Consider the following 24343-nt stretch of genomic DNA (forward strand, 5'->3'; position numbering starts at 1 on the left):
ATCTGGTCACTTTAAAAAAATAGTGAAAACTAACAGTTTCAGGTGGTGCTAGTTTTCATGGAATGCTTGCTGCTTAATAGCTTCACTGCTTGGCTTCTGGCCAAATTGTGGCTTACAGCGTCGGGGGTAATATAATATTGTATCTGAAGAAAATATATATTTTAAAAATCATTTTGTGAGTGCACTGGTTTTGTTCTTAAGTACTCTGCTGGAGTGATGAGATGAAACATCTAACTGGTAAAAGCTTCAGAACTTTGAAGTTCTGAGAATTGTGATTTCTGAACGTGTATCAAGCTGAATTAGTATCTGAGAGGATTCATGTGGACTGATTTCCCCACTCTGCGTGGAGAGTTAGGAGCTGTCAGGTTGTCAGTAGAATTCTAGAAGATCATATTGTGCCAATATGTAAATTCTTTTATTGTGTTAGCAGGTCTATTCTGACTGGTTATATGTTGTGGGATTTTTGTCCTTTTATATTGCTATTGCAGAGGTGGGAGTCGGGGTCCGGAGGGTGGGCTTATAGGAGTATGAGTAGGGAAGAGTACATTAGTCTTCAGAACCCTGAAATGATAGCAGTATCTATAGCTGTAGAAAACTGAAAAAATTGTGTGTATCTAGGTTACAGTAGGTGCAGTCCGTGAAACCCCCAGAACATTAGCAGCCTTCAAATATGTCAGTAGATGGGTGAAAAAAATGTGGTATCCCTTGTTCAGGAGCTGTATGCAAAAGGAACTAAACTGTACTTTGTAAATTTCACATCTTTTTAAAGATGTCTAATTATTAGACTTTTACAGAGTTTTATTTATAAAATAATTTTTAAGAAAAGCCTCTAAGCTTTATTTTGGGTTTGTGGCTTTGGAAGATAAGGTTAAGGTTAGCTATATTTAGCAGTATGCTAAAGCGTGTGTATATCATCTCATCATGAAATGTGTGTATGTGAGTGAAAAACTGCTTCAAATATACATAGTACATACATGTATAAACACACAATTATAGGACTAATTTCGGTAAACAGTCTCCAAAGTACAGCTTCCTGGACCCCAGGGATGTATAAAATAACTCACTGGAGTGTAGGAAGAAAATATTAGACTTAATTTTATATATATTTCTTAAACTCATATTTTAAAGTTTAAACTTTTATTATGGTTTATAATATCCTACTGTATTGCTGTAGAAGTACATGTATTTTAATTGGTAAGTAAATACATGTTTTGGAGTACATGTATGCTCAAGTTTTTTTTTTTTTAATAATAAAGGTGAGTATTAAAAAGCTTTGGAGATCCTTGGTGTGGGGATGCCTTGGGTGGGGCTACGAGGACTACTTATTTCGGAGGGAGGACGGGTCAGACCTGGTGTCCGAGGTAAGAGAGGAGAAAGGAACTGAAGTGGCCTGGGCCTCTGCTTAAGAGGTGCGCTTGGCCGAGGCAGGCAGCGCAACCACAAGGGGGTGGTGCTGGTCGCCTGGAGGGAGGGGAGTGCTGAACTCATCCTGCTGAGACAGCTGGGGTGTAGTGGAATATGCCCATTGTGAGCTCAAAACCAGCAGTCGGGCTGGGAGACTGAGATTGGGGAATTCCTCGTCTGTTAGTACTGGTTGACTCTCTAGGCTGCAGATGAAAATACTGGAGAGTGTGTAGAGTGAAAAGGGGCCGCGGAGAGGCCCTGGGAACACTTTCACAGTCAAGGGCCGGGTGAAGGAAAAGGAATCTAGAAAAGCATTTTCCTTCCCCAATTCGTTTGAATTTCTGATTCCTTCCTATGACAGCTAAGTGAGTGACCTGGGTATTTTCAGGGATTTCCTGTGATGGGCATGTTTGAGGTGAAGAGAGAAGCATCATTAGGTAAGCGGTTGGATGCAGCAAAGGCTTCTTGATTGGGGAACTTGGGTTTTGGGCAAGCTGGGCCTGAACTTCTCTGGGACGATTGTTGGAACACCTCACCTGGAAAGGGCTTTGGTTTCTGCATCTGCACCATAAAGTGGTCTCTTGGTTTCTCTCTCTGTGTCACCAAAGAGCTGAAGGCCAGCTGTTGCATGACCTGGCCCTGCAGAGTGCAGGTCTTCCCTCTCCCGTGAGCAGCCATCCTCTCCTGCCCTTCACCCCGGAGGATAGGTGCTGTGCCAAGTCGTGGCTTTGAGAGGGCTGCCAGTGCTGGCGAGCCAAGTGGGTTACTGTTAGCTCTCTGTCCGGGTGGAGCTCTGTTGTCCATGCCTTTTTTAAAAAAAATAAATTTATTTATTTATTTTTGGCTGCGTTGGGTCTTTGTTGCTGCGCGCGGGCTTTCTCTAGTTGCAGCGAGCGGGGGCTACTCTTCGTTGCAGTGCGCGGGCTTCTCACTGTGGTGGCTTCTCTTGTTGCGGAGCACGGGCTCGAGGCATGCGGGCTCAGTAGTTGTGGCATGTGGGCTCAGTAGTTGTGGCTTGCGGGCTCTAGAGTGCAGGCTCAGTAGTTGTGGCGCACGGGCTTAGTTGCTCCACGGCATGTGGGATCTTCCCGGACCAGGGCTCGAACCCGTGTCGTCTGCATTGGCAGATGAATTCTTAACCACTGTGCCATCAGGGAAGTCCCGTCCATGACATTTTAATCCATCAGTGTACTGAGTGCCACTTCCCTGAGCAATGCAGTGCTGAGTGGGTGTAGATCAAGGAGTTGACCTGCACCTTGCTGTTGAGGATACTATCTAGTTGGGACAAGTTGTGTTCAATCTAGGGAAACATAGCAAATACCACAGAATGTTTTACACAAGGTACTGTACCAGGTAATATTCTCTAATAGATTTTGGGGAAAAGATCAGCATTGGCTTAAGTGGTTTTGGAAGGCTGTGTAGAGGAGCTTGGAATGGTATGACCAAAGAGATGGGTGACAGATGTGACATGGTCAAAGGACAGTATAGTTAGAAGGGAGAATACAGTCTAATTTAGCAAATAAATATTGCTTGACTACTTTGATATATAATCATACATATATAAGTATATATGCATTTATAGTATAAATATATATAAATAAAATGAAAGCTGTGTAAAATGAAGGCCTGGATTCTTGCCCTCCAGCTCTAGTCCAGTGTGGTTCACAGACATTGATTACAATCAGTTATAATAGAAATTTGAATTAAAACAACACTGTGTTATTGAGCATCACTGAAGGTTTGTCATTTACTGCGCTAGACACTATCAAGAATATCTTTGGGGACAAAAAAAGGAGTAGTTAATTCGCTTATGGTGGTTGGTAAAGAGATTAAGAGCCAATGAAGGCTAAAAATATTTCAGAAAGGTAGAAGAAAAATTAATATTTTGTTGTAGGGAATGTAGTTTCAGTGGAGTGATGAGGAAAGCATTTATATGAAAAATTGTGTACCACTTGATGTGTGGAGGCCACATTTCCATGTACAAATGTTTATTGAATGAATCTGTAAATAACAAGCTTTCATAGTCTGTGAAATTAGGAATAATTACCTCCAATATTTTATAGTTCATTATTTATTTCAGATAGTAATTTCTTTGCTTCTCAGAAGGCATGATGGTGGGTCATATTTGATTGTTGGAGGAAGAGATTGTAGTTTTAAAAGTTGCATTTAGTATTATGTTATTTTAGGAAAGCACAACAGAAACACAATAGGGAGTGGATTTGTGCTTACTAAAGAAGCATGGTTTAAACAGATTTCGAACCATTAATTAAGTAGTCACTCAGGTTCTTATGTTTAGAAGTCAGTGAATGAGTTGAAGCAGTAATCAAGTAAGCTGTGATCTGTAGGTCCCTGTAAAGATATTTGTTTTACATTCATGGTAATATTTTATCCTTGCAATAGTTCTAAGGTAGACATTATTCCCAACATAGTGCTGAGTAAAAGTGAGAAATTGATTTCTACCTATATTTAGTTAGGCTTTAAAACATTTATCCTCTCTCTCTTTCTCTTTCTCTCTTTCTCTCTTTCTCGTTCTTTCTCTCTCTATATATATTTAAAATATATTCAGCACTATGTTTCAATCCAGTACAGGGCAGAGAAGAGATGTGACAAAAGATATGGTCAAAATTTATTAAAGTTTTGATCAAGTAAGAATTTTGGAGTGATCTACCTAAAAAGTAGATAAAATTACACAAGGGAACATAACTTACAATTCTCCTTAATTGAAATTATGTGGAACAAATCTTGCTTTTAAGTGGTTTTTGATACCATTAATTAAGGTGGTAAACTTTTTTCTGCTAGGTCCATTCATAGTTATCTTTGTAAACTTGTCCCAAAGTAAAATTTCTCAACCAAAGCAGTTGCTAACTTACGCTTCTTTTCCCTTCACAGGGAAAGGCAAAATCTATTAGACATGGCCAAGTATAAAGAAGGAACAGCTCACTAGTCTGGTTTGAAATATGTCAATTGCTGGGTAATACCTGTTGAGTGGAAGGAGGATCTCCGAAGAATTAAGTTCAGGCACCTTTTCATGCTCGTTTTGGATCAGCCCTTAATATTATGCCTTAATAGCTTTGTTTAAAGTGTTTATTTTTTGCTTGTATTTTAAGTCCTTTTGCAGTCTTTGAGTTTATTTTGTGCCCCTTGACCAGTTTTTGGAATTTAATGCTTAATTCATTTTTTTTTTTGGTCCTCATGTAAAGGCTATAACCTTTTTGATAGGGGAGGTGGTGGTATACCAGTTATCTACCTATTGGGTCACTATTGGCTGTAGCATAATGTTTCTAATTGCCTTGACTTACTTTGAATTCCCTGTGGTCAAGCCTGCTCTTCCTGGCATGTTGATTCAGTTCCTCATGTGTCTGAGTTTTACAGAGGATTTCAACTTAAATTTCCTTCCTTATCTCTGTATACTTTTCCTCTAGTTTTGTGGTTTTACTGTTTCTGATTGCAATAAGATCTATTTGAGATTTTCTAAATTCCTTGAAGAGCATAATGTGTTCATTCTCCTTTTTTCTTCAGAGAAGATTCTTCATTTTCTTTCTACTTTTTCTGCTGTAGAAATTTTTCTTAGATGTTCAGTTCCATGCCCTTACGTCTCCCCACTTCCAGCTTCTTTATCTTTGAGGCTTTTTATTTGCCCACTAGAAGTATGTCCATTCTTTATCTTTCCGTTACAGTGTGTGGTGGGTGGTGATGATTGATTTCCATGTTCTCATTTTCCTGGAGAAGGTGGGTAGAGTAGTCACTTGTGATGAATTTTGTTCTGTTACTGTCATAAAAGTATTAGCCCTGTTCTCAGGTTTCAGATTTTTTTGTAAGCCTGTAGCTTTGGAGCAGTTGAACCTTTGTTGTTGGAACTCAACTCAGGCTGTTACTACCTTTGGGCAAGAAGGGGTCAGTGCTCAAAAAAAACTTTTTTTTTCTTCTGGGTGTGAGTAGTGAATTTTAGAAAGTTTTCTACTTCAGACTACTATTTATCGACCACAGTGGGTGGAAAAGGACTTCAAAGGGGGTGTTGTGTCTTTGCCTTGGAGTACTCAACCTCCTCTCTTTCCTGTTCCCTCTCATTTCCCCCTTTCATCTTATCTGCTAAGTTTTGTTAATCATTAATTCTAGCTTATTACTTGGGCCATAAGCACCTCCATGGTCACTACCACGCACCTCTTCCTGCCAGAGAGAGGGGAAAGATGTTTAGTTTTAATTGTTCTTCCTGCAAGGGGGAAAGGTGCTCTTGCCCTGGGGGAATTCATCCCCAAGCTCTTACTCTTAAATTGGCATAGAGAAGAGCAGCCTCTCAGAGTTCCTTCCGTTTACATTCTCCCATCTGCTTGCTCTGTGTGGGGAGAAGCAGGATGAACTGCACGGTAATTCCCTGAGGCTTTCAGCTTGGCTCCGTGTTCCTTTTCTGGACTGTGTTGATTTGTAGATATTAATCTATTATTGGACTATTTTTTTCCTTTTAAAAGCAGATACAGAAAATAGTGATGGTGGTACAGACTTGAGATGAATCTAACCTTATTATAGTTTTAGGAGAGGCTTATAATATATCTCAGTATAGGTATTTGAATCTTTTTCACCAGTAAGGTGAACAGATTTAAAATGTTACGGTATAAAAAAGGAAGCAAGTTCTGTTCTCTGGAAGAGAGTATTTGACTGGTGAGAACCCTTAACCTTTCTTATTGGAAACCTACTTACATTGAAAGCTTGGGCTTTCGAATACTCCTGGGTTCCCAGCTTTGTCATCTGTGTGTCTGGTACGTGGTAGATATGCAATAGGTATTTGTTGACTTGAATTTAATTAGTTGTATTGAATAAAAATGTGTTCTTGTGCAAAGATCTTGTAGGAATAAATCTTTTGTGGATGACTTCCTTTTGTACTATGACCTTTTGGGCATAGTTGGCTTCTGGGCACCAAATTTTAAAACTTGAAGTAAATGTAATAAAAGTAATTTTTCTCTCAAGTGTAATTGTTTAATTTCTACAAATAAAGTACTTATAAAATTTCTGAAGATTTTATCTGTAAATGTAAAAAGAAATGCCAAATGAGTGATTTGTCACATTGTTAAAAACATTAAGATAATAAGTGTGTATTTAAAAGTTTGAACAGCTCATAAAACCACATTTAACCTTGATGAATAAACATGAGTTTACAGTGGAGATAAAAGTAATTATGTACAATTTTTGACAAGGGGAACAATTGAACATATTTGAGGTTGTTAACCACTAAAAACAGATTGTTTCCGGGAGATGTTTAACATTATTTACTGTTCAAGGGATGAGTTATGACCCTTTAGATAAAATTAAGCATAGTAAGAAATATTAGGATGAAATGCTTTTGTAGGAATGAGACCATAACTTGTGGGTATACTCATGAAATTTGACAGTTAAAATACTTTTGGCCTCCAATCACTTTGAAGGACTAAGAAATAAACTCACAGAACATTTTAAGTCCTTTCCATTTCTGTGCTCTGAGTCACTTCTAACAGTAGAAGGATGTTCTTTTATCTTTAAAATAGTGACTGAGTAGGCCTTCAAAAAATTGTGGTTTAATGGAGCACAAAGTCAGGTCATAGCTTCAGAATTCAGATGGTCTGATTTCAGTTCTACCTGTGCAACTTTGGAGAAGTTGTTTAACCTCTCTGTGGTTTGGTCTCCTCATATATAAAACAAAGGTAATATCATTCCCAACCTTGTAGAGTTACTTAGAGAAAGTAGTTAGCTGCTTTATTTTTATTATTATTGTCATCATTATAGTCATTTGAAGGTGTCGGAATAAAAGTAAGATAACTTTCTGTTACAAATTACCTTAAATCATCAAAACCTCAGTTACTGTATTACTCTTGTCTGCACCTGGTGCGCCTCGTCCGGCCTCTTCTGAATGAGCAGATCTCATGTTAATTTAAGTAGTCCTCAGTGGGCAGCAGTCCCTGAGCGAACCAAACTGTTACAAGCTTCTGATCCAAGTTTCTCCTGTATCTTTTCAGGGCAGTTTCCTTCTTTCTTTTTGCCTCTGCTAGATTTGCTTCCCCATGACAGAAGAAGCCTCAAGTCATTCTTCCTTATTTCTATTTGTATTAGGTATGTTATCCTCCACCCTGATCTTTTTTTAAGGTGATTCGTGATACTAACATTCAGAAATATCTGTGCTTTATCTAATGTAGTAATAAAAAGCACTGAGGTTTTGCTGCTTTTATTGTTTTACATACAAGTTGTTCTAAATATAATTGTTAGAAAGTAGAATAATCCTACTTAAATGTGGAACTGAAAATATTATCTAATTATACTTAACATAATTAGTATCTAATTAATATAATAATTAGCATCTGGTTAACCTTATTATATACAATATAAGGTTTTGATGTCATATCAAAATAATATTTGAGTGGCTGTAAAAATCAATCTTAATCTATTGTTCGCAGTTGTGTTCTTTCTAACCCTTACACTTTATCCCTTCTTCCATATCTTGTGTTTCACGTAACATGGGTCAATTCGGAGTTTTTGGTTATAATTATGATTGAAAAAAAGCAAAACATTCAAACATGGTTACTTTAAAAAAAAATTTTTTTTTAATTGGGGTATAGTTGTTTTACAGTGTTGTGTTAGTTTCTGCTGTACAGCGAAGTGGAGTTCCCTGTGCCGTACAGCAGGTTCTTGTTAGTTATCTATTTTATACATATTAGTTAGGGTATGTATGTCAGTCCCGATCTCCCAATCCATCCCACCCACCCTTTCCCCCCTTGGTGTCCATATGTTTGTTCTCTACGTCTTTGTGTCTATTTCTGCCCTGCAGACAGGTTCATCTGTACCATTTTTCTAGATTCCACATATGTGCATTAATATACAATACTTGTTTTTCTCTTTCTGACTTACTTCACTCGGTATGACAGTCTGTAGGTCCATCCATGTCTCTACAAATGACCCAATTTCGTTCCTTTTAAAAACATAGTTACTTCTTTATTGAATCAAGTTGTTGAGCTCCAGCTGTAATGTGTAGTAATAATGATAACAAGTACCGTCTAGGTAGTGCTTACCATGTGCCAGATGCTGTTTTAAATGCTTTATGTTTACAACTCATTTAAACTTCACCTAACCCCTGTAAGGTAGGAACTACCTTGCCCATTTTAAAGATGAAGAAACCGAGGCATAGATTAAATAACTCCAGTATCACCTACCTAGTTAGGGGTTGATCAGAGGTTTCAGCCCGAGCATCTGGCTCCACAGTCCACACCCTGAACTCTGCTACGCCTTAGCAAACAGTGGTGGGCACAGCACAGCACTCTTCTTGCCCTTGTTAAGCTTTTTTTTTTGGATACCTCAGAGTATCTGCAGTTATCTTTAGATTCTTTATTTATTAAATATTAAGATACCGTGCTAGGTACAGAGGACACGGAGACTTGACTTCTAGAAGATGACAATTCATAAGGCAGGTCAGCCTTACTACACATCTATAGTAGATGGGTAAGAGCTACATACATCTTAAATACTAAATCTTTTGAACAGAGGTTGTTGGTGTTTGTCTTAATATGTGTGTATGTCTGTACGTGAATCGCCCAGCTTAACTCCCCTCCCCAGTTCTTGCCATCATTGAGGCTCTCAGGAGTTAGTGCAGGTGATACTTCTCACACTCTGGTCTAACACTTTTCTGGCTCTTTCAACTCCCGTGGCTTTGAGCTCTGAACTAGAAACCTCTTCTGTCCTCCTCACTTCCTCCTGGCCTCCTGTGGGTCCCACCGCTGCTGCGCAGAGCAGTTGTGTGACTCACTCCGGCTGACTGCATCTTGCCTCAAGTGCTTCTGTCCTTTCAATCCCTGGGGCTTCTCCAACAAGCCCTGTCTGTCCGTAGGATGAGAAGCTGGCAGCAGCCTTCTGGGCTGCTGCACTGTTGTTCTTGGAAGTGTAGGGCAGCTCATGCCCTTGGGGCAGACTTCTACCTGTGAGGACTCAAACTGACAGACGTGTCTTCACGGTGATCCTCCTCTGGACACACTTTCTACAGTTGTCCCTGGTATTCTAGGGGGACTGGTTCCAGGACACGTCCCGTCTGCCCCACCCCCACCCAAATCCGCAGAGGCTCAGGTCTCTCTTATACGATGGTGTAGTATTTGCATGTAACCTATGCACTTCCTCACGTACACTTTATATCACCTCTAGATGACTTATAATACCTAATAAAATGTAAATACTATGTAAATAGTTGCCTGTGCAGGGCACATTCAAGTTTTGCTTTTTGGAACTTTCTGGAATTAAAAAATTTTTTTTTTCCATCTGTCATTGGTTGAATCCACCAATGGAACCTGTGGATTCAGGGGGTGAACTGTGTACACGTCTCAGAACTTCTCAGCAAGACCAAGCCCCCAGGCACCGACTGCGGTAGCTGAAGCGCCCTGGCCTTTTCTCCCCTTGGCGTGCCCTCTTCACCTCTCTGGTTCCCAGGCCACCTTCCAAGTGAGCTGCTAGCACACATGCTTTTATCTCAGGCTCCGCTTTGGGAACAAATCCCAGCTAAACCAGTTCCCATAGCTGTCTCCTCACCTAGACCTTTTACCCAACACTGCCTGACCCTGAAATGTTACACCCGGCTCTTTAGCCCCTTTCTCTCACCCCTGATCAGCCCCTGATCTCTAGGCCTTTGACTCTGTCGTCTTCTCTTTGTTGATGTTTGTCAGCACTGCCACTGCTTTGACCCCTTCCTCCTCTGGGCACTTGCTCTGTAAACAATGGAATTAATTCAGCAGTTTCAGATTGGAGTTTAAGGACCCATGGGAGGTAGTCTCAGTGATTTTTGAGTGTTTCTACAAGAATTTTTAAAAATTTTGGGCTTTTGTGCAAATAATTATAATAATAAACAACCAGTATGTGGATTATGTGGTTGACCACCTTCTAACTGAGTGTGTGTGTGTGTGTGTGTGTGTGTGTGTATATATATATACACACACATATATGTTATTTCAGTGCCTATGTTTGTGTGTGTTTGTGTAAATGAATTTTGGTTCATAATGTACAAGAGCCTGGAGCATGAGGCATTTTATATCTAGCTGCAAGTTGGCTTGCATATACTTAAGTGAATTGAAAATTGTTATCCCTAGGGTATCTACAGTAACTGTTTGCTATTTAAAGAGGGTCTGCATAGTAACTAATTCTGAGAAACTCTTCTTTCCTGGGCTTCTAAATAACGTCCAAGAAAAATGTCATACAGTTTAACATATTTCAGCAAAAGTTTTTGAGCATTGATTTTATGCCAAGTGCTTCTAGGTCCTGTGTTCTTGGTGCTTAGAACCTGTCAGGGCAGACACTTAACAGGTAGTTTCAGGTGAGATGAGTGTTAGAAATGTGTCTTTATAATTAGGGTGTCCGGCACCTGCTGGGCCCTCAGCATTGCTCTATAATCCTGTCGCATCTTCTTGATTTTCTTCAGTCTCCCAACTCCCCTCTCCCCTTTTCTCCCAGCACTTGTCCTTGCTTCCTATTTCAGGAAGAAACGTGAGCTGTCATGCGTGAACTCGCTCAGCTTTTTACCCCCTGCCCTGACTTAGAGAAAGATGCTGCGCCTCTATTCAGGGGAATATGCCCCTTGTGCTGCCCGCCTCTTTGCTCCAGGGGGCCCTGGCTCCATCACTCTCTTCGTGTCTGCCTGCAGCTCTCCTCTCTCCTTAGTATTCTTCCTTCACAATCTCAACCATCTTCATAATTTCATTGCCATCCACAGCTCTTGGGTATGTATCTCTAACCCTGAATTCCTGAAAGCTAGGCCCATAGGTCTTAATTTCCCAGTTTGTATCTTTCCTAGATTTCACAAAGGCCTTTCACGTTCGACATTTCTAAATCAAAATCAGTACTTTCTCCCCTAACTCCGTTCTCCTTCCGTCTTCTTCATGTGAAAGTGATGATTCCCTTCTTCTCTCACCCTGCCTTATCTAAGCAACCATCTTCCTTATCTAAGCAACCCTCAGATCCCTCCTAATCACTGATTTGTCTTCTTGTCCATTGTTACTCTGAAACCTCAGCAGTAAATTTTGTACCTGTCCAGTAGCTCCTGTCTTGCCATTCATCCCCTACCCCGCTGATTTTCTGCCACTTACATGTTGTCATGTTACTACCCTGTGCCATTTTTTCCCAGCTTCCTTGCTACATGTAGAATAGAATCTAAACTCTCAGCATGAATGGCATTTAAGGCTCTCTGTAACCTGACTGTAACCTCCTGCCTTGCTGGTCTCGGTTTCTGTTATTTCCAGCTTATAATTTAAGTCTCAGAAATACCTAAGTACTTTAAGATTCTTTTTGGCCTTTATGATATTTTAAGATTTTAACATAATTTATACTTACTGTAGAAAATTACAGGGATAAAATAATCACTCATCCCACTGACCAGATTTAACTGCAAATAACATATAAATACATTTTTTTCTGTAGTCTTTTTTCTGTAAAGCTAGAGCAAATCAATTCCAGTTTGCGGGGAGAGAGAGAAGTCACCCAAACGTGTATGTTTAGTAATAAGATTGGAAAGAAGTTATTACAGTTCTTCTCAGGACTCCGTGGCCTTGCATGTGCAGACCTTTTGCCTGGGGTGTTTCTCTCCGGTGCCTACCCGTTTCCTGTGAGGCTGCGGTTTGAACCTCCCTGAAGCTTCTGAACTTGCCCCGGCAGATTTTGGCATCCTCAGTGCACTTTGTCCTTATGTTCATTATAGAAACCAGCATATCACATTGTAATTATTTGTATTTTTTGTCTTCGAACTGAAAATTCCTTGAGACAGCGATCTTTGTATCTCCAATAGGGCACAGAGCCTGACAGGGTTGGCAGAGGAAGCACATCCAGAGGTAAGGGAGAAGCCAGTAAAGTTCACGGGAATAGAGCATGTTAAGAAAGAACAGTGAGGCGTAGTCAGTGTTGCTGTGCAAGTTCTTCGGGTGGTAAACTGACGTATGTCCCCAGGTACGTTTTGTAGGCAGGCACTAAAGTTTTGAATGAATGGATGGATGGATGGATGCAGACAGTAGGATAGGCCTGGGAAGTTTTCTTTTTCAAGAGCAGTTTCACATGCGGATACCCAGTTACACAGGTGGAGGAGGGAGACAGAGACCCAGGTAGACAACTATTTCTAGAGCTTTGATCATGAAGACGGTGAAAGTTAAGATGAGGACAGGACCTGAAGGCATCTCTCCCTGGTGGCCTCTGCTCAGGAGCTGTTCCGTGTGGAGTGCTCCTGGGGGGAGACTCCGCGGGGCACCTTTCTCAGCCTGAGAGTCACCTGGGGTGTAGGCCCCACCTCCCAGGATAGGGGTTTTCAGGCCTGGCGTTCTCCCGGGACCACACACTGACCCGGTGCTGCCTCAGGGCCTCTGGAAGTCTCCGGAGCTCTTGGGTGCCGTCCTTCCTCCCTGCCCCCTCGCCCCACCGCCTCTCTGCTGCCTGCTCTCCTCAGGGCCCTCCTCGCTGCTCTTGTCTCTGCCCGGCCAGCCTCGTGGCTTTCCTTTATCCCTAACTGCCGCCGTCTTCCGTCTCCTAGGGCTTCTCTGCTTCCCGGGGAGAAAGCCTGGCCTTTGCAGGCCTGGCCGCTGCCCTGGCGGGGCTGCTGCTGGCCTCGGGCTGCCCTCCCCGCTGTGTGCTGCCTGATTCCTCAGAAGGCTGGTCTTGGGCGCATCAAGGTTTATAGAAGGAAAAGAAAAATAGCGTTAAAGTAGTATTTTAAAGCTACGGGACCTAAGAATGTTAGGAAACTTTTTCTGCTACCAAATAACTTTATCTTAGTGGTGCTTCTCTGAGTTGTGTAACATTTTAAAGGTTTCCCAAGGTAGTCTAGTGGTCCTTAAGGTGACCTGAGTTGAATCCTGAAGACACACGTGTCAGAGTCCATATATGGACCAAATATCTGTTCTGTTCTCTTTGTGTAGAAACTGCCCAGATGTTCCATTCATCACAGTCATGCATTTCTTCGGGCGTCTTGCTGTTCCAGGTCCTTTTAATCATAGCTTTGGAATTGATAACATTATTTGAATTGTTCAGAATTAGAGTCTGCGTGGATTTTTTACACATTGAACCTTTCAGTCAGGCCTTAAAAGGTAAACTGTCAGGCATTTCACACTTCAGTGACCTGGCTTTTGTTGGGCTTTTGGATGCAGTCACAAGTAATAACGTAAGCAGAACCGTGGCATAACAGGACTGGCTGCTCTGAGCACGGTTGCAAAGTGGATGACTGTGCAAGTTATTCATACTGCTTTTCTTTGGGAAACCGGAAAATGGGAGCAGCATCTGACAGAGGAAACCCAGTATCCCAGGGGTACTCAGAGCATAACTTCAAAGCATTTTCCTGGAGCTGTGGGACTGTGTCCTGGAACATAGCCCTTGAAAATGAGGGGTTTTGAAAGAAATTTTTTTTTCTTATTAAAGGAAGTACACCAAGAAAGAAAAAAATTCCACACAGTACCCTGCCGTAATTGTTTTTACTAAGAAAGTGAAAAGAAGAAAACGCTACAACAATTTAAAAACAAATGAACCCATTGTCTTTATATTATGCTTATAACTCTGTCATCTCCAGGATTCTTTGGTTACTTTATACATTTATATACTGTTATTTTTACATACCTGTCATCTTAATGTGTTCTTTGCATCCAAAAGTTATTCTGTAAACCTTTTGATGTTACTACATTTTATTCTTTTGACTCTAGTACTCCATCAAGTTGACACGGTTAGCCCTTTCCCCATCATTCTAGAGGACGTTGGCACTTTTGTCTTATAAACATGCTAGAGTCTATACTGAAAGTGTATGTGCATGTGTATCACTTTTTATATTTTAAATTATTAGGATGAATTCCTAGTAGCTCGTTTACTAAGTCAGAGGGTAGAAACAGTTTTAATGCTTTTTGATATAGATTGTTAAATTATTTTCCCCCAAGTTATACCAGTTTACAGCCATCTCTGGTCTCTCTTAGCCATCTGCGGTAAGTCTTTGTTCTGTTGTTTTGTTGGGTTAAAAAACTTTTTATTTTCCTGCTTGCTGGTTTACCTTACATTGCTTTAATTTATATTTCTTTGCTAAGTAGTAAAGCTAAACTTTGCTTGGTGGGGGGGTGTTATATTTGCCTTTGGTTTTTTTGCATTCCTGTGGAAGGGGCAGGTGTTCATGCATAATTATCAATCAGACTGGCTGCTAGTCCAAGAGCAGTAAAAGTAGTTAAGGGATAGGGTCAGCGACCTGTGGCTATAGCCGTCTTTGACCAGCTCTGGTAAGGTATAGATTGATGTTGTGAAAACTTTGATTCACAGAAAGCAGTTACATACCTAATGGTTGGAGTGTGAGGTATCCTGCTTGGTATTCAGACTCTTACTTCATTTTTCTTTAGAGATTCCAAAGGACACTTAAGCCTCTTTCAGGTCTTCTTATGTCCCTCTCCCCCACTTTTGTGTAGTTTGTAGATCTAGAAATTGTAGGAAATTAAACTGAATATTTTACTAATTCCATGCACAGAAGTTGATTTTCTTAAGAAATAGTTACAGGACATCAAACTCAAAAATTGAGCTGGGGCCTTGTGCAGGATGTTGGTCTTAGCCTTAGGAGAAATAAAAACGATTGAAAAGTTGTAAGCAAGGGGATGACATGGTCAGGATTTTTACAGGTTCACTCAAACCAACACTCAGTGTTGAGGTAACTGAGGCGTAGGGATATGCCTGTTTGGCCCCCTCGGAGTCATAGGAGGTAATAGAGATTCCATGGGACAAAGACTTAATAGCTTTTAGGTGTAGGAATACTTGACACTTTTTGTTTTGAGCACTGTTCATTAAGTATTAATGTATAATTGGTGTGGAGAAAAGTAAGAGTGGATTCTGGGAATCTGGAGCGGAAGGTGAGGTGCTGGGGGGAGAGGTGGATGTTGAGCATGGAGAAGGGCTGGGCAGGAAGATGCCTTTACACTTATAAATTAGCGGACGATCAGGTGCGTGGCAATGATTAGGCTTTATATGTTGTTTTTCCTTAATATAACATGGTACATTTTATATTTCAGATGAATTTACAACTGATTTTCTGGATTGGATTGATCAGTTCAGTTTGCTATGTGTTTGGCCAAGCAGGTAAAAAAAGTTTCATAGTTGTCTTTTCAGTATCTTGTGACACTTTTGACCACTTTAGATTCCTGGAAAAACCTACATCCCGTCGTCTTGCTCCTTCTGAAAGCCTTGCCGTGGCCTCACCTCCCTCAGAGTTGAGGGCGGGGCCCTTCCAGTGCCTGCAAGGCCCTTTCTCAGGCTCTCCCCCCAGTCACCCAGAGCGACAATGGGAATAGGATGCGCTGCACAGAGCTCTTTGGGGAATATCATCGAGTGTGTAAGTGAGCATAGAGAAAGCAAAGGCGTGTTACATCTTTAGAAGGAAATGAAGTAAGTGTGTAGAACAGTGGACTGTGAACTCTCCACTACTATCTGAAAGAATGAAAGCAGGAACAGTTGGCTTTCCAGAAGCTGTTCTTGCACTTTGATCACAAGTCTTGCAAAATGTTGGCATCATGTAGGAGAGGAATGAAAAATAAAACTGAAAATATATTTAATCCTCTTAGAAACCATGGTGCATCCACATCTGGAATAACGGATGTCCAATTCTGTTCTCCAAATCTCAAAAAATACACTGCATAGAACAATTGTTTGATATTAGGGTGGAAGGACTTAACACACGGAAAAATGAAGAAAGAAACCGTAAGGGACGTTATTGATAAATTTAAATTACATAAAACCAGGAATAACATAAAAAACCAAAGTGTCTGTGTCAAAACACCATCGACAAAATGAGAAACTAAATAAGGATTTAATTTCACTTACAGATGTAGAGCTCTAATAAAAACAGATGAACATGATAATAGAAACTTTGCAGAAGATGTAACAGAAAATTTATAAAAGAAATGGCCAGTAAAAATACGAAAAAAAATGAAACCTTCAGTAACTGACAATTAAATTGATGTTCTTATTTATACCTGTTAAATGAATTAAAAAAAATCTTTGCATTAAAAAAGTGTTTCTTGTTGAGGGTATGGTGAAGTGGTGTGTGTACCCTGCTTGTGGGAGTGTGCGTTTGAACGTTACTGCTGGAGAGAAGTTGGTGTGTATTGAGAATCTTTAAAAGTTAATACTCTTTGCCTCAGTATTTTTTTTTTTTAATTTGTGATAAGGAAATAATCAGAGTTTTACATTATAAGAATGGTCATCAGAGTGGGTGCATATATATATATGCATGTATGTGTATATATGTGGAGGGTTCGTGTGGCATGTGTGAACTATGCAACTAAAAACAATCTAAATTTATCCATCATTGAAAAGGATACATTAATATAATGGAATATGTAATCATTAAAGCCATGTTTTTGAAGAATTTGGAATGAAACATTTGGATTAAGTATAAAAAGTAGTATATAAAATGTATATCCTTGATTTCATTTAAATAATGTCTGTATGCCTGCTTCCTTGCTATTGTTTTATTTATCTGCTTAGAAGAAAGACTGGGAAGAAATATACAAAAAGTGTTAACAGTAGTTCTCTCTTAGTGAGCAGGTTTTGAGTGACTTTTAGTTTGTTCTTTATACTTTTACGTATTTTCCAAATTTTTTATAATGAGTGTGTGTTACAAAAACATACATCGGAGACAGTCCATATTAGTACTTACCACACGGCAGCCGTGCTGATCCTTACATGGATTTAAAGAACCATATGGCGTACTTTGAACACAGACCTGAAAAATCAAGGGGTTGTGGATTGGATGAATGTGGACTTTTCAAGTATTTAACAAACGAAAATGAAAGTGCCTGCTTGAGGGGATGGGGTATGGGCGTGGTGGGGTGAGTTAAATGAAGAGAAATAATACTTTTACCCAGTTGTAAGAACACTCCTGAGAATTAATGACCATCCAACATGAGAGAGCCTGAAATCATGCCTTTGAAAAAAAAGGACAAATGTATAGATTAAGGGTACCTAGTCTTTGCTATAGAAGAGAGATAACTGTGTCTTTTTATGGTTCTCTGGGACAGGATGTTCCAAAATCACCTCTCTCTGGGGGGGGGGTTAGTAACGAGGTTCATAGTGTTTATATTTAACGTTTGTATATGTTGTATTATTTGTCATTGTGATCCAGATTTTTCACTGTTCTCTCTCTTGAAACTTCAGGTAAAGTGGTCTATTCTTTGTTTCTCCTGACAGATGAAAATAGATGTTTAAAAGCAAATGCCAAATCATGTGGAGAGTGTATACAAGCAGGGCCCAATTGTGGATGGTGCACCAATTCAGTAAGTAAGATTGTTCAGGTCTTCCCATCTATTTTCTAGTCATTTAGTGTTGCCCAAAACGGTATCCTTGGGAAGTGCTCGATGTGACTTTTCACTTCCTCATTGTTGACTGAATAAGCGTCAGCTCTGTGTAATCCTGTGTGATGCTCTGGAGCTGTGCTGCCCAGCACAGGGCATGCTAGGCATATGTGGTGATGTTGACACCTGAGATATGGGTGGTCCAAACTGAGAACTGCCGTCAGCCTTAAATACATACCAGAGATTGAAGACTTAGCATTTCAACGTTAATGATTTTTGAAATCACTGACATTTTGTATATATTATTAATTTCCCGTTTCCTTTTTTTCTTCCTCTCAGCGTGGCTACTAGACAATTTAAAAATACATACGTAGCTCACCTTTGTAGCGTGCATTGTTTCTATTGGACAGCTTCCCAAAAACCTCTAGCCATTTCATTGGACTGTTTTAGATTTTTCCCTTTTTTTATGATGGGAGAGGTATACATTAACCTGCCTAATTGTGTTTTAATTAAACTAATATACACTTGATTTGCATCCTAATCAAAGCCCATTGAGGTTAGGCTTTAAATTTTATTCACTCTTGTCATCTCTGTACGTTGCTCAACATGGTACCTTCCACAAAGCTTACTGAATATTGAATGGATGAATGAATGAACAGATGAATGCTAAGTTGGTACTGGAGGTAACGGGAAGTCATTTTGAGGGTATATAATTTATTTACAGAGTGAATAATATCAGAAGGTCAAAGGCTTATTGTTTGTTTTTACTCAGGCGGTTGACCCCGCAGTCAAGTGCCTGTTTTGTGGGCGTTACTGGTCAAATGTCAGCTATTTCGTGTGATTTGACCTATGAAAGACAAAATGAGAAGTTTTCGTTTTGTTATTTTAAAAATTTTCTACTGGCACCTTCTGTCCTTCTAAAAACGGTATTCTGGAATTAAATTGGAGACAGTGAAGGAAATAGGGAGTGCCTTGAGTTTGTCTCGGACTGGGCTTACTTCGCTGAAACGCTTGGTTTTCTTACCTGGAAAATGAGCATGATCTGCCTCCTTTATCTCTGTTCTTACGAGAATCAAGTGAACTTAAGGCAGTTTCACTTAGAAGATTATGATAGTGGTACGTGCTGTTCTCAACAGCAGCGTCCATTTTCTGAGGGTTACAGTTTATCTGGGGTTTAGGGTTATCCTAGCCAAACTGTTCTTTCAGTAATTTAGCCATCTTTATGGCATAATTCTTAAACTATTACAGGTATTTGGGGATATCTTCAGTGAAATTTTACTTGAGTGTTGTGATCTTAGTTTCCTGGATTGGCTGATATTTGGAAGCGGATCCTGCACTGGGCCCCTGTGCTCTGGCAGCATTTTAGGTTTGACCACACATAAAAGTTGTGCAGCTTTGAACTGTTGGGCCCATGGTTCTCCCTTCCAGTTTTTCTAAGTACAGAAAGGCTCTCATTTAGTACTATGTTTCCTTTAAAAGATAACTGATCAAAACCATTTTGTAATCTTTGTATATAAATACCTCACTTTATTCAGCACCATGAAATTGGTAGATAATAAACAACCATACAAAACATAGAGTGACCCCAAATGAAAGGCATTTCCTCATTTTCCCAATGTCAAGATTTTAAAAAAGATTTTTGAAAAAAAAAAAAAAAGATTTTTGGCCAACTAAATACAAATTTTTAGGGGTATATGTGAAAAAGTTAGATGTCTATTAGGAGTACACATTTTAAAATGATACACATATACATGGATACACCGTCATTGTTCCCCTTCCTCACATTTATGAAAAACATATTTAGAACCTTTACATGCATCTTAACAGCAGTGTTTTTGCTTTCACTTAGTCATCTGATAAAAAGAGCACAGTTTAAAATCACGTCACTAGTGGAAATTTTACCCCATGCCACAAGTACCATTCACACACCATTACAACGTTTTTTATTTTAAAAAAAATTCACCCTGTATATATTTTTGACCCTGTTGTATAATCACTTACTATGTTTTTTTAAAAAAATAAGTTCTAAAAGGCTTGATTACAATAATAGCCAATACCTAAAATATTTTTAAAGCTCCAAGAGTACTTACTAAATCTGTGGTAAATTTCTTGTTCTCCTTTTTAAGAAAGGTTTTAGGGTGACATGTTTTCCCTATACACTGAGTTGTTCAAAATATCGTGAAGGATGCTGATACATAATATGAGAGACTCTAAGAATTTCTCTAAGGGAAATTTTGGAAAAAATATTTGTCTGATATTTGGTTATATATATTATTAGTGGCTCTTAACCATGCTACATAAGTAATTTCACAAAAGAAATTTGAGTAGATACTCTGAATTTGAACATGAAACGGTTAAAATGTACACTTAGGTCAGTCCTCTAAGTGTTACTAAAGTAATACGGTACTAGTAATACATTAGCAGTAACGGTGTTACTTTCAAGGAAAAATGTTTGTTTAACTGTTTTGTTTATTATGGTTTGGATGAAGGGAGCGTTTTGTTTAAAAACCAGAAATGAAATACGTTAGATGTGTTACCTGATTTTTGCAATTTAATTAGTTATTTGCAGTTACGATTATGTAAAAGGTTTGACCACTATACTTTTTATTTATACCTATATTTTACATGTCACTTAGACATTTTTACAAGAAGGAATGCCTACTTCTGCTCGATGTGATGATTTAGAAGCCTTAAAAAAGAAGGGCTGTCATCCAGATGACATCGAAAATCCCAGAGGCTCCAAAGATATAAAGAAAAATAAAAATGTCACCAACCGTAGCAAAGGAACAGCAGAGAAGCTGCAGCCAGAAGATATTACTCAGATCCAACCACAGCAGTTGGTTTTGCAGTTACGATCAGGTACAGAAATCTGCTTCTATGAATGCCTTTGTGTCTACTTGAGCTTTTTGACAACTTTATGTAAATTTCTGTTGAGGGTTCATTTTCACATGTGGACTGACACTCAAACAGAAATGTTGAATACATTAACTTCTAGATATTTTTGGAGGTGTAACAATTTGTAAGACACATGTACCTGAAGTAAATGTTACCTGTGTCTAATGTAAATTCTGTTAAAGATTCAGAAAGTATTAGATTTAATGTGTTTTTAAAGATAAAAATGTCCATCTTCTGGTATAATTACATAATATAAAGACAACATTTTAATCTATTTTTTCCTTTGTTTTTGTTCAGTATTGATAAAATACTAAGGTTTTCATAAGAATCTGGAGCAGTCCTGCATCTGGGAAAAAGAAAGAAGAAACAAGCCCCCTTTCTCCTCTTCTAGTTTCCCACCCCTTCCTCTCAGAGGACTGTCCCGTGCCTGCCTGCCTCCCCACCGCCCCTTCCCCTTCTGCTCTGTCTTCAGCCTGGTGCCAGCAGCCTTCCACTTCTAGAGCTGCTCTGGCAAAGCTCTGCTGGCACCTGGAACCACCAGGCCTGGTGGACCCTCGTCAGGCCTTTTTTTTTTTAACCTTCCTGTCCAAGCGATGCCTTCGAGCTTCTTGAAATGCTCTCCTTGCGGCTTCTGTGATAACATTCCTACTTTTCTTCTTATCTCTTAACAGTGCTTTCCAGTCTCCTTTCTGTGTCTTTTTTCTTCCTTCCTCTTTGTAGTCCACTTAATTGTTGGTTTTCCTCTCATGGCTTTAAAGCCACTTGTGGGCTGTAACACAGACTTTTAAGCTCCAAACCCAGTTATCCAACTGTCAACTAGAAGTCTATATAGAGAAAATCTGCAAGTTAAAAATTTAATGACTTTTCACCCAGACCTCTTCCTTCTCGTGTATTTTCTGAGTGGATTATATCTCACACCTCTGGTACATCTCTTCTCCTTCCCCATTGTTTCAGATCCTTATCATCTTTTTGTTAGATTTTTGCTGTAGTTTCTTAACAAGTTTCTTTGTCTCTATAATCATCTTTAAAACTATTCTTCAGGTTTTCTACAGTGAAAATCAGGTTATGTTATTCACTGCATATAGTGCATCCCATTAAACAAAGAAGAGTCTTCGCTTTATAACGTTAGTCTCTAGAAAGTCTGGTGTACCCTGGAGTGTATCTGCCTCACCCACCCAGTCTAGTTTACGTTGTTCTGGCTGTCTGTTTTCTTCTGTCATAGTTACCAACCCACTGTTTGCCTGTCTTGCCTGCTGTGGATGGGGAATGCTGTCTTTTTCACCATCCCCGGGGCCTGGCATTTTAAGTATTTGTGATTGAAATGAGTACACTTCCATTTATTCAGTTACCTGTGGAATGCCCAGGTTTTTGTAAAAACTATGTCGATAATACAGTTTATAGTGTTACCTTATCGATCGAATTAACTTGGTTTTGCTCGTTCGCTTTTTGATTGCTGGCAAGCTAATTTTCTTCTCTAATCTCTGTTTAATTAGGGGAGCCACAGACATTTACATTAAAATTCAAGCGAGCTGAAGACTATCCCATCGATCTCTACTACCTTATGGACCTCTCCTACTCTATGAAAGACGACTTGGAGAATGTGAAAAGTCTTGGAACTGATTTGATGAATGAAATGAGGAGGATTACTTCAGACTTCCGAATTGGTAGGAATTTTGAGAAAATTAATAGTTTCCATTTGTATAAATACTGGCAGTGTTGTTCTTCACCACATGCATGTGAGATAAATAGGCCAGGGTTTAGTCTTTTCTTTTTGAGAGAACTGATACTCCTGTCACACGTCTGATAATTTTTCCGCCTCCTTGTTCCTCTGTTACTGTAGGCGATCATGTTATTTGACACACCTTACACCACATGGGTAATAAAATGCATGTTTTCACAGGAATTTATGCATTGGTTTGTTGATATATTTTATAAACATGTTGATTACAGTTTTTTTTATTACTAGTTCGTATGACCACACCTGCCTATACAGCCTTAATCTCACATCAGACCTGGATTTTTCATACAGTGATCTCCTTTCCAAACCTAATATTAAAACCCTTATTATTTCTTATTAAAGAAAAAGATTGACTTACAGGCGGTAATGTACTTGATTTTTTTCATGCAGTTTATCCATCTGTCCATCCATCTACCCTCCATCTGTCATCACTGTGTGTGCATTTTCCTTCACAGGGTTTGGCTCATTTGTGGAGAAAACCGTGATGCCTTACATTAGCACAACACCAGCTAAACTCAGGAACCCTTGCACAAGTGAACAGAACTGTACCAGCCCATTTAGCTATAAAAATGTGCTCAGCCTTACTGATAAAGGGGAGGTATTTAATGAACTTGTTGGTAAACAGCGCATATCTGGAAATTTGGATTCTCCAGAAGGTGGCTTTGATGCAATCATGCAAGTTGCAGTTTGTGGAGTGAGTGCATTCATTTTCTACAAAAGGATATTATTTGTATGAATTTTGAGTGTGATTTTGCTGTCAGGAGAAATTACCTTAATTACTGTAGCATACTTGACTAATCCCTAAGTTTCCTCCAACTACAAATGCTTTATAAAAGCATAGTTAATCGTTATGCCCCTATCTAAACCAGGCAGTTAGTTCATTTACACAGGGTTCTAAAAGCCAGGATGCTCACCGCTTGAAACAGTGGGGCAGTTTAGCTTCAGCTGGTGCTCTAGGTGTTTAGAAGAGGCCCAGGAACCCTAGCTTTCCGGCTTCGTGCCTGAGATGGAGTTGGGGTTATCTGGGACGTCTCCAGGAGCATTAAAAGTGCTCTCAGACACCATTTTCCTCTGGTCAGTTTTCTTCTGCTTATCATCTTTGAGAGTTATCTTCCCCATGTCTTAGTCATTCAAAAAGAAAGAACTTTTTAAGTCTTAGTTTGAAAGCTATATGAGAACAGGTATTTTGAGAAGTCATATAATTGTAATTTTAATTGCAAGATTTTCAGTAGTAGTAAGCTGATCTCCATTGGACTAGTGGTTAGAATTTTATGACCCATTTACCAGGTGATGATTTTGAGGTGACCTTTTAATGATTCAGCTGAAGCTGAAACTAGAAAACATTGTGAGGTAGATAAAGTTTAAGTACCTGTCTCATTCCCCCCCCCCCGCTTTTTCCCTAGAGTACCCCTATGCTCTAGAAGACCTTCCTTGATTCCAGATGCTTCTTAATGGTTATTTTCCAACCAATTTTTAATGTGTAACTTGATACCCAAGATGATAATATGATATAGTGTTTAAGAGAACAGTCCTTAGACTGTTAGGAAATGGCTTCAGATGTTCCCATCACTGCTCATCTACTAGGCAATTTCCTTGCCATTCTAGAGGGCTGTTTCCTTCTCCTTAAGGGATAATAACAGATAAACCTCATAGGGTTGTTATGAAGTTTAAATACGGTAATCCATATACAGTGCCACTAAGCCCCCAGCAAATACTAACTATTAGATTATCGTTACTCTTGATCTCTCACTGGGGTAGTTGCAATTTAAGGATAGTCTCTGCTTTTAAAGGGGAAGAGAGTGATATTCCAGGTAGTGCCCAGCCTGATGCTTGTTTTCTTTCCAGCCATTCATTTGTGATCCTGTTAGCAGCTCTCTGTGGAGAGAGCATTCTCTGGGCTGCCTGTACCTGTGCCTTAGCCTTGGGATTAAAACAAACCATAGCATCTGTGGCCGCTACTCTCGGTTTTCCTCATGCTGACTGAGAGTAACTGTTCCACTTCTCTACATGAAAAAGAGACAGACAT

The 24343-nt window shown here is 39.5% G+C and overlaps 1 protein-coding gene across 3 annotated transcripts in view; it reads left to right on the forward strand.

Moving 5' to 3' along the window:
• ITGB1 (integrin subunit beta 1) overlaps positions 1-24343 on the forward strand; it is a 201489-nt gene that overhangs the window by 160465 nt on the left and 16681 nt on the right. For all 3 annotated transcript variants that reach the window (XM_079910581.1, XM_079910583.1, XM_079910582.1), the window contains exons 2-6: positions 15405-15471; positions 17581-17666; positions 20321-20543; positions 22073-22243; positions 22773-23011. In XM_079910581.1, the coding sequence (XP_079766707.1) occupies positions 15405-15471; positions 17581-17666; positions 20321-20543; positions 22073-22243; positions 22773-23011 (786 nt within the window). The remainder of the gene's footprint in view (positions 1-15404; positions 15472-17580; positions 17667-20320; positions 20544-22072; positions 22244-22772; positions 23012-24343) is intronic.

Source organism: Stenella coeruleoalba (assembly GCF_951394435.1).
Source record: "Stenella coeruleoalba genome assembly, chromosome: 2".
Taxonomy (NCBI): Eukaryota; Metazoa; Chordata; class Mammalia; order Artiodactyla; family Delphinidae; genus Stenella; species Stenella coeruleoalba.